The sequence below is a fragment of the Mastigoproctus giganteus genome, chromosome 4 (assembly GCF_048544385.1).
Source record: "Mastigoproctus giganteus isolate SK-2022 chromosome 4, ASM4854438v1, whole genome shotgun sequence".
Classification (NCBI taxonomy): domain Eukaryota; kingdom Metazoa; phylum Arthropoda; class Arachnida; order Uropygi; family Thelyphonidae; genus Mastigoproctus; species Mastigoproctus giganteus.
In genome coordinates this window covers 98180205-98200660 of record NC_143578.1, presented here as the reverse complement: position 1 = coordinate 98200660, position 20456 = coordinate 98180205, and the positions used below count along the sequence as shown (strand labels likewise).

The following is a 20456-nucleotide window of genomic DNA, read 5'->3' as shown; positions in this document are numbered from 1 at the left end:
AGTCTTAGCTTTTCCTAGATTTTGTTTTTCTTGTTATTCCTTGAATTTCTTCATTATTTTGTTTGTTGCCCTCTGCTTGTATATAATTTTTTAAAAACCTGTGTAACTTAGTCAATGTTTATAATTTTTAAAACCTGTGTAACTTAGTCAATGTTTATAATTTTAACATATTCATTTAATTCTTTTCTTTGATTCAGCATTATTTGCCAAAATTTTCTTTGTGGTCCTTAAAAGTCGTCTTCTAATTCTTTTAAAAACCTTTCCCAGTACTCTTGTTTTATTGTTCTCATCTCCATATTGATTTTTGAATCATCTTATATTTTTGACATAGCTATGCATCTGTTTTATTTGATAATTGTTTCTGAAATGCTGTTGCTTTAATCTTAGCCAAGTCTTTTACTTCTGTGTATTAGTCCATTTTTTTCTATTCATTATCCTAATGTTTCATATGCTGCTTTATTTATACAAATTTGATCCTTTTCCATTTTTTTCTATTCATTGATTTTTCATATTAATTTCTTTTAATTCTGAATATATTTTTGTATAGATTCCTGATACGTTCATTTCTTAATAATTCAAGTTGGAATTTTGTTTCTCTATCTTTGTTAATTTTTTTTCTATTTAATTCTTTAAATCAGAATGTTCCCACTGCTAATTGATAACCGTTACCAGTATGATTACATAATAATTATTGAATTACTGTCTGTATTTTATGAATTTTATGTTGCTGTATTTTATTCTGCGCTCTCTGTATTTTATGTTGCTCTCTCTCTCTCTCTCTCTCTCTCTCTCTCTATCTATACACACACACACACACACCGATGAGCAAAAACATTATGACCACCTACCTAATATCATGTAGTCCTCCATGTGCAGCCAAAACAGCTCGTACCCAGCGAGGCATGAATGGTACAAGATTTCTAAATGTCTTGCGGTATCTGGTACCAACACGTAACCAGCAGATCCTTTACCTCCTATAAGGTCCATGGTTGAGACACTGCAGATCAGAGTTGCTGTTCCAACACAAACCACAGATGCTCAATGGGATTGATGTCTGGGGAATTTGGAGGCCAGGGCAATACCTGGAAGTCTTCCTCATGTTCCATAAGGCAGTCTCGAACAATCCGGGTGGTGTGGCATGGCGCATTATCCTGCTGAAAGACAGCACTGCCAGACCGTTGCCATGAAGGGTGTACCTGGTCAGCAATGATGTTTAGGTAGGTGGTAGACGTCAGAGTACCTGGCACATGCTTGACTGGACCTGAGGTATCCCAGCAGAACACCACCCAAAGCATGATATCACCGCCACCGGCTTGTTTTTGTCCCATGGTGCATCCAGGTGCCATCACTTCCCCAGGTAAACGATGCACACATACCCAGCCATCCACATGGTGCAGCAGTAAACGTGATTCATCGGATCAGACGACCTTCTTCCAATCACTCGAGGTCCAGTTTCGATGCTCGCGTGCCCATTGTAGGCGCTGTTGTCGGTGAACCATGGGCACTCGGAGTGGCCTGCAGCTACACAGCCCTATTTTCAGTAGGGTTCTATGTACTGTGTGTTCTGACATTACTCCCGTCACCAGCATTCCAATTACCGGCAAGTTGTGCCACAGTCGCCCTTCTATTACTCCGTACCAGCCGGGAGAGCCTTCACTCACCTAGAGCATCTATGAGCTGTGGTCGTCCAACACCTTGCCGGTGGTTTGTGGGTCCTCCCCCCCCCCCCGGACCACTTTCTGTAGGTACTAACCACGGTTGATCATGAGCACCTTACCAGCCGTGGTAGGGTGCTTTCAGATATGCTCTGCCCCAGTCGTCTGGCCATTACAATTTGGCCTTTGTCAAACTTGCTTAAGTCCACTGCCTTTCCCATCTGAAGAATAAGAGTAACACTGATTAACAGAGCTCAGTATCAGGTGTTTTTTATACCGTGTCCCGATCCGTGCTGTAGTTCACCTGCAGTTTCTTCCATTTGCATAACGACTCGCTGGGCATAATGTTTTGGCTCATCGGTGTGTGTGTGTGTGTAATTCTGTATTCACAATCTCTACAGAACTGGTAATAATTTATTTCTGTTTTTATTCACTGTGTGAGTTCATTAAACCATTGACAAATTCCTGCTGTTCTTTTATTAGTTAAATCTTTAATTGATTATAGAATTTATTGACTTCTTCTTTTGCTTTTGGTTTCCCCTTACGGGCCATTGTATGCTTAATGCTTTCTTTTCTATATAATTTTACACACAGTATTCTTTCTGATTATAGATTGTATTGTTCTGTGCTTTGTTTCACTGATCACATATTAAAATTCATTTGGCAGCCTTTCTAGTTTTCTGTATCCCACTATGTATTAATATGTAATTTTCCACATTTATTATGCTTTTCCCTTTCTCTGTATTTTTGTTAGTGTACATTTCTTAGTTTTTGCTATTTCCTAATGCCCCCACTATTTCTTCTTCTTTCCAGGTAATTGACCTTGCATTCCATGATCCAACAGTTATTCCTTTTTTCTTTTCAGATTTTCCCTAATCCATTCCTAGTCAATTCCCTATTGTCAGTCTAGTTTCTGCCTTTAATTTTCTTTGAGAATTTTAATTTTACATCTAAAGAGTGGGTTGTTGACCCTTCTCTTTGAAGACAGTGGTGAGGCTCTTAGTCTCATCCCTGCCCTTTGACCTTGTTTGGCCCTATCACGAGCTTAAGCTCCGACCTAAATAGCTCTCAGGATCGTTGGGATACTCAGACCTCTTCGGCCAAAATAAGGTGGTAAGACCTAGAGGAGGGACTTGATTATAGACTAGTTTATACCAGCAGTTCCCAGACTGGGGTCCGTATACCAGTTCCAGAGTGTCCGAGAAATGATCCTCTGGAACTGGTCAGATTATTCGTTCTGTGTATAGAAAATTGATGATAAATAAAGTTATTATTATATATTTATGCAAAAAGAAGAATAAAGTTAAGTTGTTTTAAACATAAAACTTTGAATTTTCTTTTCAGAAAACCCACTGTTCTCTCTCTCTCTCTCTCTCTCTCTCTCTCTCTCTCTCTCTCTCTCTCTCTCTCACTCACACACACACACACACACACACACACACACATGTAACTCGCCATCCTGACACAAGCAAGGAAAGACTGAAACTCTTGCAGAATGTGCTTATATATCTGAAAGTTTTTTTTCATTTTTGAAGGGGTCCATAGATCTCAGTAGTTTGGGAACCACTGGTTTATACTAATTGCAGATCTCTGTGTCTCCTGATAATTTATAATCATCCCATGAATTTTTTTTTCTTTGCCACTTTCCTCTACCATTTAGCTCTGAACCTTACTATCTCTTAGTTGGTATAAAAAAGCTTAATAGTTTTTATGATTACTTCCCTGAATGCTTCCCATTTAGAAATTTTACAAAATTGGCATAAAAAATTTTAAATTGTTCACTTTTTGATATCACCTGATTTTCAATCTGTTACAGACAAAAGTGTGAGTAATCCATTATTTATTAAAAAGTATATTTTTAATTATTGCTTTAAAATAAAACCTCCATTGCCACCCTTTGGACATATTTTTTCACATGTTAAAAATACCCGCAATTAGTATTAGTAATGGCCACATGATGCAGAGAAGCCTATGGCTTGTGTTGCACCAGCCAATAAATAAATAAAAATAAAAAAAAATTAATAAAATAAAATAATAAGAATAAAAACAAATTAATAATAACAAGAAGAAAATTAAAAAGTATATATATAATAAAAATTAATAAGAGGAAAGGAAATGGAGAACCTATGCATTTCCCTCCTCCCTTAGGTAATTATCAAGCTGACATTTGAATTTCCCCAGACTGTCAGCCTCTACCACCCATGGTAGAGGCTGACAAGATAACTTATTCCAGTAATTTAAACTTGCTGGGGAAAATAAAATTTCCTGCAATCCAGTCTAAACTCCTCCTCCCCTGTAACTTGAAATTATGGCCCCTAGTTCTAGAATCATTTATAACTGTGAAAATTTAATCCTTATTCATTTTGCTTATGCCTCTCAGAGGCCTTAAACACCTCAATCAAGTCAATTAAGGTGCCTAGTTTCCAAGCTCTGCAACCCACATATTCGAAGTCTTTCCTCATATGAATGCCCTTTTGCCGATCTCACCAGGCGAGTTACCCATCCCCATCTTTGGACCCTTTCAAGAAGAACAATGTCTTTCTTTAGGTGCGATCTCCATACTTGAACACAGTATTCCAAGTATGGTCTAACAATAGCCTTATATAATGGGATTATGGCGTCCTTATCTCTACTAGTGACAGTTCGATAAATCATCGATAGGACACCATGGGCCCTCCTTGCAACCAGTATACAATGCTCAGAGAACTTCATATCTGACCTTATTGTAATACCCAAGTCCCTTTCCTCCACTACCAGCTTTAGTTCAACTCTGCCAAGTGTATAAGTTATTTTGGGGTTATTGTTCCCCTGCAATACCTTACACTTTGCTGGATTCAAACATAGCTGCCATTTTTCTGACCATCTCTGAAGTCTATCTAGGTCATTCTGAAGAAGCTCTGCTTGGCGGCAATCATTAACTACTCTCCCAATTTTTATATCATCTGCAAATTTAGACATCATGCCCTCTATACCTTCATCGATGTCATTTATGAAAATGAAAAACAACTATGGTCCTAATACTGACCCTTGGGGAACCCCACTTCTTATATCAACCCAATCTCAGGAATAACCATTTATCACAACCCTCTGCCTCCTGCCCCGAAGCCACCCTGCTATCCATCTAAGGATTTTCCCTGTGATTCCAACCTGTTCCAGCTTATAAAGTAATCACTCATGTGGAACGGAGTCAAATGCTTTGCTGAAATCCAAATAAACAACGTCAAAATTATTCCCTAAGTCCAGCTCTTGAGTGACCCTGTCAAAATATCTAACCAGATTAGTTAAACATGATTTTCCCTTTACAAAACCATGCTGAATATCCTTCAGAATTCCATATTCTATTTAAGCGATCCTGATTTCCGCCCTTGATCATAGTCTCCATGATTTTCCCTACTACTGAAGTTCTAACTGGTTGGTAATTTCCTACTTCACTCTTAGAACCGCCCTTATGTATTGGAGATACATTGGTACTTTTCCAATCCAACTGAATCACTTCCGAGTCTAGTGATGCTCTCACAATTAGCCTCAATGGTTCCGCCTCCCTTAACATTACAGAGTAAATGCTGTCAATCACAGGAGCCTTATTGGCCTCTAGGCTCAGAAGTTCTTTCATTAAATAAACATGTGAAATTTGAACATCATTAGTTACATTTTTTTAACTTCACTCCCAGAATTTCTCATTGACATGAAAGGTTTTTCTTCTGTAAACATCAATGCAAAGTAACTGTTGAGTTCATCTGCAACTTCAGCTGGGGTATCTAATATTATCCCACGTCCATTACATAAAGGTCCAATCTGGTTTGTCCTTCTCTTCTTTCCATTTATATATGTGAAGAATTCCTTATCCCCCCTCTTTGCAATTTGGGTGTTATCTTTACTGATGGTGAGAAAAACTTGAAAAAAACTAAAATAAAATAAACGAACTGCATGCTGCAGTGAATGGTCATGAGAGAGAGAGATGTAAACAACATCTGAAGCAAGTGAGCATTTCTGCTGGGAGACATCATGGATCATATGTGACTGTATTGTGCTTCAGTAATTGAATGGGATAGATGCTGATAATATTTTAAAATTGTTGTTTTTCAACACTAGATTATTAATATGCATGAATAGGCTTAAGAAAACACAAGTTTATTTATTTTTTTTAATGGCCAAACTTCTTTTATTAAAAAAAAAAAAAAAAAACAATGACTGATTTATTATTATTATTATTTGGTGTAAGGAAGTCTGATGCTTATGCTGCACCAGCCCAAAAAAAAAATTCTGAATTACCCTGTGTGTGTATATACACAGGGTAATTCAGTGTGTGTGTGTGTGTGTGTGTGTGAGAGAGAGAGAGAGAGAGAGAGAGAAGTAGAAGAGAATCACCAAGAAAGATGAGAATGATGATATCCAGCTCAGGAACCTGGGTGTGCCAAACCCATGCTTACCATTTGAAAAACAATAATGGAGAAATTCATAAATTGATGTTGGTGTCACTTTTTTTTTTATTAGGAAAAAAATGACTCTGGCATACTTCATCCCAAGTTGCCCCATCAAAGTTAAATAAATCCCACATTAATAGATTATTATCACTACTACCATTACCTAAAGATTTTAAATGCATGAAAAGTTACTGCTGGTAATCAAATCAAGAGTTGCTTTCTCTTGTTTCTTCTTTAACATGTTAGCATAGAAAACAGTCATCCAGTAAATCCAGAAACATTCTATTACTGTGTAAGTGACCACTCCAGTTTCATTTGACTAAGAAATTTTGCACACCCATGTCTCCAAACCACAGTCACTACAGACTATGCATTGTCATTCTGAAAAAGAAAAGGGACCTGACCTCCTTATACTGCTGCCAAAGTGTAGGGAGAGCAGAACTGTACACAATGGCAATGTGCCACATGGTATTTATTGTTCCAAGAATGATAACTAATGGTCCAACCTCAGACAGTAACAGCACTTTTGCCAAGTTTCACATTTCGGAAGACAATCTGGTAAATAATGTTCTTTGGTCATCAGCCAAAGCCAAACATGGCCATCAGATTGGAAAACTGTGTACTGAGATTTGTTGCTCCATAACACAGCTTTCTGACGTTCTAGGGACTAATTACAAAGGGTTATGCACCAGGCAGGTCAAGGCTGTGATGTATGGTTTGTGTGCTGCAGCCATTCCATAAAATTTGATCTGTGAGGCTCCTTACATATTGTCCTTTTACTAGTATCAGTTCCTGTAGCCATACTGTACTCCTGTTGATGAGGATTGTAAGGAACTACATACTACTCTTCCAAATGCAATTTGGTCTCATTTCATTAATTTCTGTAATCTATCAGAACATTTCCATTTTGGGTCAAGGTTCCCAAAATGTGGGGTGCACTTGGTTTTTATGGGGCCACTTGTTTATATGAAGCAATTTTTTTTAACAAAATATGGCCAAATCATCCCACAAATCCAGGTACAAAAAAATATTCATAAAAGTATGTATACCCAAAGTTTTGTCAAATCCGTTTATTTCCGCTTGTTTTGGAAAATGGGCACGTGAAATTTAGGAAATATTTTAAGGGGGCATAAAAGTTTGGGAACCTCTGATGTAGGGTGTTGCAGTTTTTCTGCAAATGGCACAAATAGATCAACTGCTAATATGATCATCATGATATCTGATGATGACAGTAGGAAGTTACTAAGCTAAATGCCTCAACCTATCTACCATACATTGTTGAAAACACACAAGAAATTTGAGTGAGGAGAAAATAGTTTCATAGATTGCAATTATGTATAATATTCAGTACAGCAACTTTATTATTTAGTGCAGTCTTATTATTTATTCTTATTCAGATCCTATAAATAAGTATTCTATATCTCAAAAAAGATATAGAAATAACAAATTTTTCCTTATTACGCTGTTCTAATACAAAAGTAAGTGTTTAAATATAAATATAGAGACTTTTACCTCTGCCAGCATGGTTCGTAAGTGGAATTTGCTCAGAAGATTCCTTTTCTGTGCATGCCTTTAAATATTAGATCCATTAAAAAAAAAATTCCAGGTCTGATATTTTGTCTGCAATAATCCCTACTGAAGTGCACTAAAGTTCAGAAATTCATTTATTTAACCTTAAAGCAGTCATCATCATCATCCATTTTCAATCCACTGCAGGATGAAGGCCTCTTCAGCAATGTTCCAGTTCCTTCTGTTTTGTGCAATGGCTATCCATTTACTACCCATAAACTCATGAATTTCATCTGTCCATCTCCGTCATTGTCTTCCGGGTTTTCTTCTAGCTCCTCTTGGGTACCATTCTGTTATTCTCTTAGTCCATCTGTCATGTCTTCGAGCTGTGTGTCCTGCCCAAGACCATTTTAGTTCTTTAGTTTTGATAAGAATGTCCTTTACTTGAGTGTGCTGCCTAATCCATGTGTTTCTCTTCTTATCTAACATTCTGATTCAAAATATAATTCATTCCATTCTTCGCTGTGTTGTTCTCAGCTTCTCTTCCATTCTTTTGGTGAGTGCCCAAGTTTCACTTCCATAAGTCATGGTGGGCAGTATATACATTGGTTCATTATTTTACATTTCAGACAAATTGGGATATTTCTCCTCAGTATGTGACCATATTTCCTGAATGCTATCCATTCAAAATTTATTCTTCTCTTGACTTCCAGCCATTTATCATTATTACAGCTAATGACTTGTCCCAGATAAGTATATGACTCCACCTTTTCAATTACTGCTCCCTTTCTATGGTATACTTGTTCATCATTACTTTTGTTTTAGCGATATTCATCTTTAGTCCAAAATCCTTACTAACTCTGCATAACTGTTTAAGATTTTCCTCTAATTCTTTAGGATCGTGGCTTATGACCACATTGTCATCTGCAAATCGTAAATGGTTTAGGTACTCTCCATTCATATTGACTTCTTTCTACGACCATTCTAATCTTCTGAAAGCTTCCTCAAGGGCAGCAGTAAACAACTTCGGAGATATTGGGTCTCCTTGTCGAACTCCTTTCTCGATTTTAAATTTCGTACTGTCTTTGTCTAGTCTAATAAAGGAGATGGGGTATCCATGCCTTGTCTTTCCAGTGCCCGGAACATTGCCTTATGCTGTATGGAGTCAAATGCCTTTTAATAATCCACAAATGCCACAAAAGAGCAAGCTGGCCTAAAGCCAGCTTGCTCTTTCAGTTGATTCTCATCAAATATTCTTTCTAATTTGTTAGTAATGACCCTTGTGAACAACTTGTAGATGTGGGGTAACAAGCTAATTGGTCTATGATTTCCAATTTCTAATTTATCTCCTTTCTTATGCAGCAAAACTATGATTGCATTATTCCACTCCTGAAGTATCACAGCTTTTCTAATGCATTTTGTGAAGAGTCTTGCCAGTTTTTGTGCTGTCTCTTCCTCCCAATTTTAACAACCCTACAGTAACTTCATCTTCCCCTGGGGCTTTCTGATTCTTAATTTTCTTCAATGCATGTTCTACCTCATCAGGAAGGATATCGGGTATGTCGTATGTGTTACTAATTTGCGATCCATATTCCCCACTGCCAGCACATTCCCTCGCTCCTTGTATAATTCTCTATAGTAGTCTTCTGCTATTTGAATTATGCCTTCTCTGCTATTTATAAGTACACCATCGCTATTCTTCAGTTTCAGTATCATTTGTCTTTCTGTATTACTGCTAATGGTTGCTGATTTAAGTCCTTTGTTTTCTCTTAATGCTTGTTCTACTTTTCTTGTGTTATATCTTCTTATGTCCTCTCCGAGTCTCTTTTTAATGGCTTTGCATAACTCAGTATATTCAATTTTCTTCTTGTTAGTGTTTATCTTGCTCTTCATCTGTCGTCTTGAGTTCATCATAACAAGTGTTTCTTGACTAATTTTTTCTTCTTTGGATTTCTGGCTAAGGTATAGAAAGCCTGCACGAGAAGCATGCAAAAGTTTGATGAAATTTACCGGTAAAAGTACTTTGCCGTAACGGTGTTTGTATTGTTGCTCGCTTGGTAAACAGATGGTGGGTGTTATTGGTCTGGAGTAGAGTTGAATCCCACGGGAGCTTGAAACCCTCCCGAAGTGTGTGTGGGGGGGGGGGAATAACCAACCTTTTTTCTTTGGAATGACTAATTGAATCACGAACAGAGTCATATTGGAAGTTCTGGTGTCGTAAAACATGTTCGTAACATAGTTTCAACTGTAAACTTTTTTGAAGCTTGCTGTGCTTCTCGTGTGGGCTTCCTTTTGTTTTTTTTCTCTTAATAAACAATTTATCCACTAGCGATTCTAAAGAAAAAAGGTCAGATTTATCCCCTTCGGGAGGGTTTCAATTTCTACTCCTGACCGATAACACCCACTGTCTGTTTACCGAGCGAGCAACAATACAAATGCCGTTACGGCAAAGTACTTTTATCGGTAAATTTCGTCGAACTTTTGCATGCTTCTTGTGCAAGCTTTCTTTACCTTCGCCGGATTTCTTTTTACCTCTAGGTTTCTTGGGCTTTATCACTTTCAGAAAGTTGTAATGTTCCTCGTCGATATCTTAGTCCTGAACAGTCTGCAGAAGCTCAAACTTGTTTTTAAGTTTCAGTAGATACTGAAACTTAAAAACTTAAACTTATCCATTTTCTCCTCTTCTGTTATCTTAAAGACCTTCGTATTATTTACTCGAGTCAGTTTTTTCCTTTATTTTCTTACATCTATATCAAGTGTGCATCTTACCATTCTGTGATCCCTTCCAACATTTACCTTGTTCAGGGCGGTAACATCATTCACGATATATCTTCTGTTAGTGAAGATGAAGGCTATTTCATTAGTTGTTAATCCATTTGGGCTCTTCCGTGCCCACTTTCTATTCACCCTTTTCTTGAAAAAAAGTGTTCATTGCTGACAATCCTCGAGATTCTGCAAATTCCACAAGTCTTTCACCAATTCCAAAATTTCCTATAGTTCCTCTTCTGTGCTATTTTGTCTCTTTCCAACCTTAGCATTGAAGTCCCCCATAATGATAGGGTTTTCTTCACCATCATCATGAAGAGGTTGAAGAAATCTCTTCATCAAATCAAAAGTACATCACCAAGGGTGTCAAGTAGTCTTGACACCCTTGGTGATGTACTTTTGAAATCCAAAATGTTGTTTTTTTAATATTTATGGACCAGAAACCCAACTCCACCTTCACTCCTTTCACTGTTTCCATTGGTGTACAGCAGATTTCCACTTGATAAACTTATAAGTGATTCATTTCTTCTTCTTGTTTTAGTCAAACCGATGATATTCCAATTCACATTTTTTAATTCCTTTTCCAGCTCTAATATCCTGTCTTCACTGATGAGTGATCTTATGTTGTAACAGGCCAAGTTCAGTTTCTGTGCATGGCAGCCAGGTCGTACCCAGAGATTCTTAGCACCCTCTGCTTCCACTCTGATCCTCTCGCTGCCGTAAGAGGGGGGAGTGAAAGCCGCTGGGGACTGAGAGCCATTTGTTTCGTTGTGCTGGGGGGGGGTTTAGTCTTTTCCTCTTCATGCTGACCAGGCGTCTTGAAGAGAACCACTCTACACGTTCGTTGTCACCTAAGTGACGTAACAGGGCTGGGCTTACCATCGAGAAGGTGTGCACGAGTGGATTTTAGGGAGTCAGGCCAACCAGACTTCTCCTAAATCTTCTGAGATATAAAGATTTTGGATCCATCAGTGTTTTAGATTGAGTGTCTGATAGCACACAGAATGCCTGTTCCCCTCTAAGCTCCTGAGCAAACATTAAACCTTAATGCAGTACAAAATGGTAACATTAATTAAAAGAACTATATTACTATAATTTTAAGAAATGAAATAATACTTTAACAAGAAGTTCCAGCAATGTCCAGTTTAAACAGACATTGTTGGAACTTCGGTGAAATTACAACACATTCCAGAAATCAGCATGGATGAAGGAGACTTTTTTAAATCATTCTTCATTAGGGCTTTCTTTAATTTCATCAGTAGTTTTGAGGAGCTTCTGATTAACAATGATCTGGTATGTGTTTTCAAATCCTGCAACGGGATTCCCCCCCCCCCAAATATATCACTGGAACCAGTCCTTATGTACAGCAGGGGATTGGTTCTGGCCCATGGGGCAGCAAAATCAACAGGCTGTTCAAGCAGTAATAACACTGACAATCCTACCAGCCAGAATCTACCCCTTTGATTCCATGTTGGTTCTGCACGGACAGGTGCCAGTTATTCAAACAATGATCACCAAATAATAAACATGTGAATCTCGGTGCGCTCAACATTCCTCTAGCCCTTTGTGTTATTTCAAAAAATTAATAACATATTTATTAGCTTTGCCCAATTATTTGGTTTTTGTAATAGTGCTTTCTAAGTATTTTAGGATAAATTTTCACTGATGAAGTAAACCAGGAATTTTAGAGTTTATAAAACATCTGATTTATTAATATAATTTTCATTTTTGTGTATTGTCAGCATTGGAAATGCTAAAATTTTCATGTAAATTGCTGATAATGAACTTGGATTAAATCAACATGTGTGAATTGCTTTTTGTCATCCTCCATTGAATATTGCTGTGTAATGCTTTTCAAAAATCATGAGAATGGGCTAATGCATAATCATGACCATGTACACTGGATCGACTATCTGAGATGAACTATGCATGCTTGCAGTAGTCCACAAAATTATGGAGGGAGCTTATAGGCTAATTACTCTTATATTGAATCATTATTAAATAAATTAGGATGATGTTGAATATATTTATTTATTAATGAAAAGATATTTTCATTCTGTTACTTAAATTTGTACAAATCTGTTTGATATTAATTTGGAAAGCTTATTAAATTTGTGTTATTTGTCAGATAGGATGTGCAATTCCCGTGGATATTCTAAAATATTCAGAAGTAAATTACAGAGCGATTATTCGATTTCCTGCCAAGTATGTATTTTTTTTTTTTTTTTGAGGTGACAATTAATTTAGCAATATTATTTTAAAAAATCATTTTGAAATTTGCTTTTTACATTTTTGTTTCCAAAAATTTATTAAATATCCTTACCAAATAAAAATATAGCTGACATCTTACAAATAAAATTTCGTTATTTAACCATTAACACATTTGGTTCCTTTAATAAAACTACAGCTTGGTACAGTGGGAAAAGGACAGTTTTTGGAGGTATTTATTTCTCTTCGTACATTGTAGATGACACGAGTCAAAGTAACACTTTCACCCATCTCAATAGTTCTTGTCTGTTGCTGCAACAACGCTGATATTAGTAGTGAAAGATGCAAGAACACAGCTGCTGACTGAAGGAAAATTTCCACTCATATGTCCTGCAACAATCCTTCTCAATTTGAATTTATGCCACTTCGTCTGAGAAAGAGGAAGGATGCCATTAACACTGACCTTGCTTAATCCGTTTGAAGCCTTAAACAGCTCAATAAGACATCCTCACCATCTGCAAACTTAGACATGTAGGTGTCTAAGTTTCCAGATGCTGAAATTTGCAGAAATTAAGCTTTTCTTTGTAAGAGCACCCTTCGGTTTACACAAATCTCATTGCTCTTTTCTGTCCCCTTTCCAGCAGATACATTTCCTTCCTAAAACCAGGTTTCCAGACCTGTCGGCAGTGCTCAAGATGTAGCCTACCAATTTCCTTACACAGTGGAATTATCACCTTTTATTTTATTTTGTTTTTATGAAAACCCCAAACACAAGAGGTATTAGAACCTATAGTACTTAGTACCGTTCATGGGCTGGAGGTTGGGAAGCCGAAAGAAGATATTTATTGACATTACACTTGAACTTCTGTAGACTGTAATTTTCAGGAAATACGTATAAAGGAAGGTTGTTCCAGAAAACGGCAGTTGAATGAATAAACGAGGAAGATGAAAAGTTGGTTCTGTGAGTTTGAAGTTCGACAGTAAATGGATGTTGGCTGCACGTGTTCGGACAGTTTTGAAAGAGAGAGAGAGAGAGTGGGAATTATAGAAGCCAATTCAGAAGAACAGTGCCCATGGAAGTGCCCATAGAGATTGGAAATATTCTGTTAGAGATGGGTCATTAATTAACCCAACTGCCCTCTTCTGAATGGAATTTAGAAGCCTGAGAGAGGTTTTGGGGACACCACCCCATATGGTGGATTTGTACACAGTGAACAGCTCTTCGGAAGAAAAGTAACGCCGAGAGCGAAAGATAACACCAAGTTTTTTAGATGCAGAGGAAGCGATATTTGTAATGTACTTGTGCCAAGAGAGATTAGAAGTCAGAGTAATCCCCTAAAGAGATATCATCTTGCCAAGAAATCGGAGTGTCACCAAAGATAAGCATAGGAGCAGAAGAATCCTTTTTGCGAGATATGACGACTGAATTTTAGAAGGATTGAAATCACTAAGTTTTCATTGCCCACTAGAGAATTACCTGGAGATTGGAATTTAAGAAATTGGTAGGCGGATATTAGAGAAGTTGAAGCTGATTGAGCAGGAAGAAGTTCCTCAAACTGGAAAGTGGAATGCAATGTACTATTTTCAGCAAAACTATGCATAGGATTTCCTCTCACTGGAAGGAGGTCATTAATATATAAGAGGAAAAGAGTGGGGGAAAGAACTGAACTTTATGGGACACCAGCATTAGTGGAAAAGTTAGAAGATAGTGAGCCGTCTACCATCACCCTCAGTGAGAGGTCAGAGAGAAAACTGGATAACCAATTACAAAAAACAGTTCGCAAACCATAAGATGGAAGCTTGTTTAGAAGACCTTCATGCCAAACACTAACCTTTGAGATGTCAAGAGCAACTGCTTGTGTTTCACTGAATTTTTCTGTTGAAATAGTCCATAAATGTGTAACATAAGCCAGAATATCACCAGTGGATGACACTGACAGAATCCACACTGACGATCGTTGATCAGACAGAAGGTTTCTGGATAGTTTAAGATTTGTTAGTTAATTGATTTCTCCATTACGTTAGAAAAAGTAGAAGTAATTGCAGTGGGACAATAATTGGATGGGAGGGATTTGTCACCATTTTTAGGAACTGGCTGGATATAAGCGAACTTCGAAGCAGTAGGAAAAACACTTTTGGAATAAGAAATTGAAAAAAGGCGGCAAAGAACAGGAGTAAGTTCAAGAGCACAGGTTTTGAGAACAAGGGGAGAAATAGCATCAGGACCTGGAGCTTTCTTAGCATCAAGATTCGTCAAAATACTTCTGACATCCTTTTGATGGAAGACTGGAGCATGGTGGGAGGTGTTTTACCAAGCTCATTAATACATGAGTTGGAAGAAATATGGGATGCTAGCAGGTCAGCTTTGTCCTTGGATGAAGTGACAACAGAACCATCTGGTTTGGACAGAGGTGGGAGCAGAGATGGGCAAAAGTTGCGGCCAATAGCTTTGGCAAGGGACCAGAATGCTCGGCTACCATTAGGGCAAGAAGCAAGTTTTCTACTCTTAGCCTGTTCAAACTCTAGTTTAGACTGATTAATAACTGCTTTACAATTGTTGCGAGCTTTGGTGTAGGCAGAAAATGAAACTGAAGAATTGGAAGCAAGCCAGTTAAGATATGCAACATTCTTCTCTTGAAGAGCCTTAACACATTTATTGGAAAACCAAGGTTTAGATAAAGCACAAGATTTTAAAGTGGAGTGTGGAATAAAGGATTCCATTCCTAAGAGAATAATTTCACTGACACGATCTGAGCAAATGTTAACATAAGAACTTTAGAAACAGTAATCCGACGAAGGAAAAGAAATCTTGCAGGTCATCCCATTTTGCATTCTTGTTATGCCAAACAACACGAGTTTGGGAATAGCCATGAGATAAAGGTTCCATTGGAGAAGAGACAATTACCAAGTTGTGATCTGTGGTGCCTAATGGACCACTGACTTCAACCGTGTACTTAGAAGGGTTGTTTGCGAGAAAAAGATCAAGCATGTTGGCTGTGTGGTTAAGATTGTCCAGTATTCTGGTAGGAATACTGGACAATCTGTGCAAGGTTATTAGTAATTGCAAAAGCCTCAGCATCTCGACCAGCTGGGTCTGTGTGACTAGAAAACGGAAGCCAGCTGGAGTAGTGAACCTTAAAATTACCTCACTGTTAGGAAAGTTTGACTAGAGAAAGTCAAGTTGCATAGAGAGGAAGTCAAAATATTCCAAGTGATTAGTGTAATCGGGAGCAAGCTGGAGACAACAGATGAATTTGACAGAATGAGGAAGAGAGATTTTAAGCCAGAGAAGATCGAAAGGAGGAGATTTCAAATTACTGTCTCTCACTGGGAATGTCAGACATATGCACAAGTACCACCGTTGAGGCAAAAGGAATCATACAGCGAATAATTCGGGCAACTGAGATGAGCAGTGGTTGAAACAACCGATAACCGAGATTCTGTCAGAAAAGGTACTAAGTGGAAATGGACATCATTTTGAGATTAGAACTGAGATCATGTATATTTGTGAAATGAACTAGGAATTGTTTGGGAGGTTTAGATCTTTTTGCAGATAAGCTTATTCTATTAGTTTGACAATTCATGGTATATTGAATAATAAGAAAAAGTGGGGGGGGGACACATACTGTATGAAGTAATGAAATTTTTGGATGTGGCGTACACATGGTAAGAATATACCCAGATCCTTGACATAATTTGGCCTCGACAAAGCCCCGCATACACTACTCGGACTCCCTCCAGTCATTATCTGGCAGAGTAGGGATAGCAAGATTATACACTAAGTGATCCGAAGCCACCTAGAGAGGTTTGGTAAGGTGTGCTAATTAGAGGCCTGCCTGTGAACAATGTTTTAGAACTGTACCCTCAAAATGTAAGGAAGTTTGGATCTCGCCATAGTGTTCATCATAACCTCAAAAGACATCTATCATACTGCATGATGGAAGAGGTGGAGAAGGGTTGACTGGAACTTAGCTCCGGAGACTAAACAAGGGTTCCACAACTTTGATCCTCCAATAAGCAAAGTGATCGTATTACACCGGTTGATAAGTCATCTACCACCTAGTATTATTATTATTAGCCCTAGGGTGCAGGGAAGCCTGAGGCTTATGCAGCACCAGCCAAACAAATTTTCTGAGTTACCCTGTGTGTGTGTGTGTGTGTGAGAGAGAGAAGTAGAAGGAAATCACCAAGAAAGAGAAGAATGATGATATCCACTGAGGACCCTGGGTGTGCCAAGCCCATACCCACCAGATGTGAGCCCCCTGTATTGCCTGGTAACACAGAGGGGCAGCATTCCTTTGTGTGGTGTGGATGCCACAGTGTGCTTGTGCATGGGGGTTATACCTAGGATTACCAACAGTCCCACCATCATGAAGGTGCAAGCAGAGGATATGGCTGTCACGGACCATCCGGACTTCACCGAAATTGGGTGCACTTGACTTGAGTGTCACCCGAATATTAGACTCCCATGTAGCAAGCACAGCTTGTCTGGCATATCTGTGACAGCCTCTGCTGGCAAAATTCCTATATATCATTGATAAAACTTTATGAGCTGTCTTAGCAGCCTGTCTACACTGCTCAAAGAACTTCACATCTGATTCTAGTTCTTTCTCATTCTCCATTATCTTGTGTGCAAAGTAAAGTGTGTTTAGGGTCAAATGGCACCAGGGGTTTCCCCCATCTCCGCGTTGCTTTCATTTTGGTTGAACCAGTTCGCTGGGAAATGCCAGAGATTTAAAAGTGTATGAATATTGTATATGTGTAGTGTCATGTACCATTGTTCATCTGGTCATTTACCCGCTGGTCCCCTACTGTGGCCCAACTTTCGCCCCGTGGAGGCAGTCCAGGAAACACCAATAGACTAAGATTTACTCTGGCAGGTCCTGCCGCTTAATTTCCTGAGATTTCGGCAGCTAGGACCTAAAAAAAAAAAAAAACATATATATACTGTATATATACAGGGTTATTCGCTACCAGTGCGACAAACTTGCAACTGAGATGAATCGGAATCACATAGCATTGCAGGGGCCAAAATGCCTTTGTCGTGCGGTAGAGGACGTTGAACGGGAGGTCGCGTCAACAGCGATCCCGCTGGAAGTCAGCATTTGCGAACTGGTTCCCGAGGCAGTAGGATGGACGAGTATTCAAACGTTGAACTGGCCGACATGCACCTCGCATGTGGAGCTGCGGGCTGTAACGGACGCACCACTCTGCGCTTGTACCAGAAACGTTTCCCGCACAGGCGTGCTCCTCATCATACAATTTTTACACATGTGCACAGAAGGTTACGTGAGACTGGTTGTTTCACGAGAGGTACCATGAATCGAGAGCGGACAATGAGGAGAATGTCCTACGTCTTGCAGAAGGCAATCCAAGTACAAGTGCTCGAGCGATAGGCCAACGATTGGGTATTTCCCAATCCACTGTATGGAGGATACTGTCAACAAACCAAATGAGTTCATACCATCTGCAACGCGTCCAATCATTGGAGCCTGCGGATTATCCACTCTGGAGGACTTTTGCTACTTGGTTTCTTCAACAGAAACAGTTCGCAAATGCTGACTTCCAGCGGGATCGCTGTTCATGCGACCTCCCGTTCAACGTCCTCTACCGCATGAAGAAGGCATTTCGGAGCCTGCAATGCTATGTGATTCTGATTCGTCTTTGTGTCCCCTAAACCTCCTACAAGTTTGTCGCACTGGTTGAATCACCCTGTATATATATTATTTGGTAAATTCGATGAGGAATAACGCTAAATTTTTGAAAGGCGGAGTGTGTATGGGCGAAAAATGTAATTTGGAGATGATTAAATCAATTCCGATGTGTAGGGCATTCGCTTGCGTATGTGCAGGTAGAGTGGGTGGGGAGACTGAAGTCGGGGGGGGGGGGGGGAACAGAAGTATGGAGTCATGAGAGGAGGCAACCCCAAGTCACAGTGGGGCATGCCCATGCCCCACCAGAAGGGAAAGTGGGAATGGTGAGAAGGGGAGGAGACGGTAATTTGTGTGACACTATCTTGTGTGTGTGTGTGTGTGTGTGTGTGGTATCACACATCTGACGTTAATTTGGGAGACTGCTGCTACTTATACGCAGTACCTTGCATTTGCCAATGTTAAACTTCAATCGCCACTTTAGCTCATCAGCCTATTTTTTCTAGATCTAGTTGCGGTAGCAAATCATGATTGCTGTTATTAAATAACCTGCAAACCTGACATACTTTTATTAATATCATTAGTAAGTATAGAAAACAACATTCAATTTTTTCCATTTATTTGTACACACACACACAATTATTACATATATATACAATATTTACAAAAAGATATATATACAATTTTATATACATTAACATTCTTGTTACGCATATATAAGACATTATGTTATATCTCCTGGTGCACTTCGTATGTGTATCCCAGAGTCAAGGGTGGCTCCTAGGCAAAATCCCATCTCCACCTATAGAAAACAACATTCCATTTATTTGTACACACAATTATTTACAAATTATATACAAAACTTACAAAGAAGATATATATACAATTTTATATACATTAACATTCTTGTTACGCATATATAAGACATTATGTTATATCTCCTGGTGCACTTCGTATGTGTATCCCAGAGTCAAGGGTGGCTCCTAGGCAAAATCCCATCTCCACCTATAGAAAACAACATTCCATTTATTTGTACACACAATTATTTACAAATTATATACAAAATTTACAAAGAAGATATATATACAATTTTATATACATTAGCATTCTCATTATACCTATATAAGATACTATATTATATATGAACACGTGTGTGTGTGTTGTGGCTCCTAGGCCTAAGCCCATCTCCAACTTGCATGTCTGTGTTGGTGCAGAAACTCTGCAAAGCTTTATGTATTGGTGTATGGCTTGTGTCAGCCCACCTCGCCACCAGGGAGCAGCCAACACCTAGGCAGCCGAGCCTGGGTCTACTATCACCTTTAGTGCCTTGTGCACAAATCCCACACCCATATAGAAAACAACAGTACACCACTAATGACATTAGTCCAAGAAATGCAGTCCACACACTATCTTCTCCCACTCAGCCATCACTTTATCGATAGCACTAATTTGTCCTTAATGAAACACCTCTCCAATTTGTACAGCAGTGTCACAAGCATTTCTGAAATCTAAGTACAGGGTTGTTAAAATTAAAGTATCCCTGTGTAGAAGGATCTGGAGTGAATTCTAAGGCTCGTACTGAAGAGAAATTTGGACAACAGGTACAATAAAGAATGCGCTCTCGCCATTTATTTGAGAAAAACAATTAGTTACAAAATTTGTCACTATATGGCGCTGTGGCAATATAAATCACTTGAACAGTGCTACAGTTCAATATGTCCTCCATTTTGATCAGCAACTGTTTCCATTCGAAGAACAGCATTTTGTACAGCAGAAAATAGCATGTCAACTGGAATAGCCAGCACATGACATCCAATGCTGTCCTTCAGATCTGCCAGAGTTTGACATCCTTCCCAATACACCTGGTTCTTCAAAAAACCCCACAACCAGAAGTTGCATGGAGTGAGATCTGGTGATCGGGGTGGCCAAGATGTCTGGAAACAATGGCTGATGACCTGTTCATCTGTAAAGTGTTGCCTTAGCAATCTTTGGACACAATGGTAGATGTGGGGTGACGCACCATCTTGCATGAATATGGTATCCTGAAGGCACCCACATTATTGCAGCTCTGGTATTGCGAAATTTGCCAACATTTCATAATATTGCTGTCCAGTGATGGAACAGATGCAGGGTTGAGTCAGTGTTACCTGTTCAAAAAAATATGGCCCAATCACGAATGTAGCCGTAAATCCACACCACACTGTCACTTTTGGAGAATGCAACGAGACCTCTTGGATAACTCG

At 38.8% G+C, this 20456-nt stretch overlaps 1 protein-coding gene across 2 annotated transcripts in view; it reads left to right on the top strand.

The window, feature by feature from the left end:
• Positions 1–20456, top strand: part of Rpp14a (Ribonuclease P/MRP subunit p14 a) — a 68837-nt gene that overhangs the window by 32024 nt on the left and 16357 nt on the right. For both annotated transcript variants that reach the window (XM_090371692.1, XM_090371693.1), the window contains exon 3: positions 12483–12559. In XM_090371692.1, coding sequence (XP_090227818.1) covers positions 12483–12559 — 77 coding nt within the window. The remainder of the gene's footprint in view (positions 1–12482; positions 12560–20456) is intronic.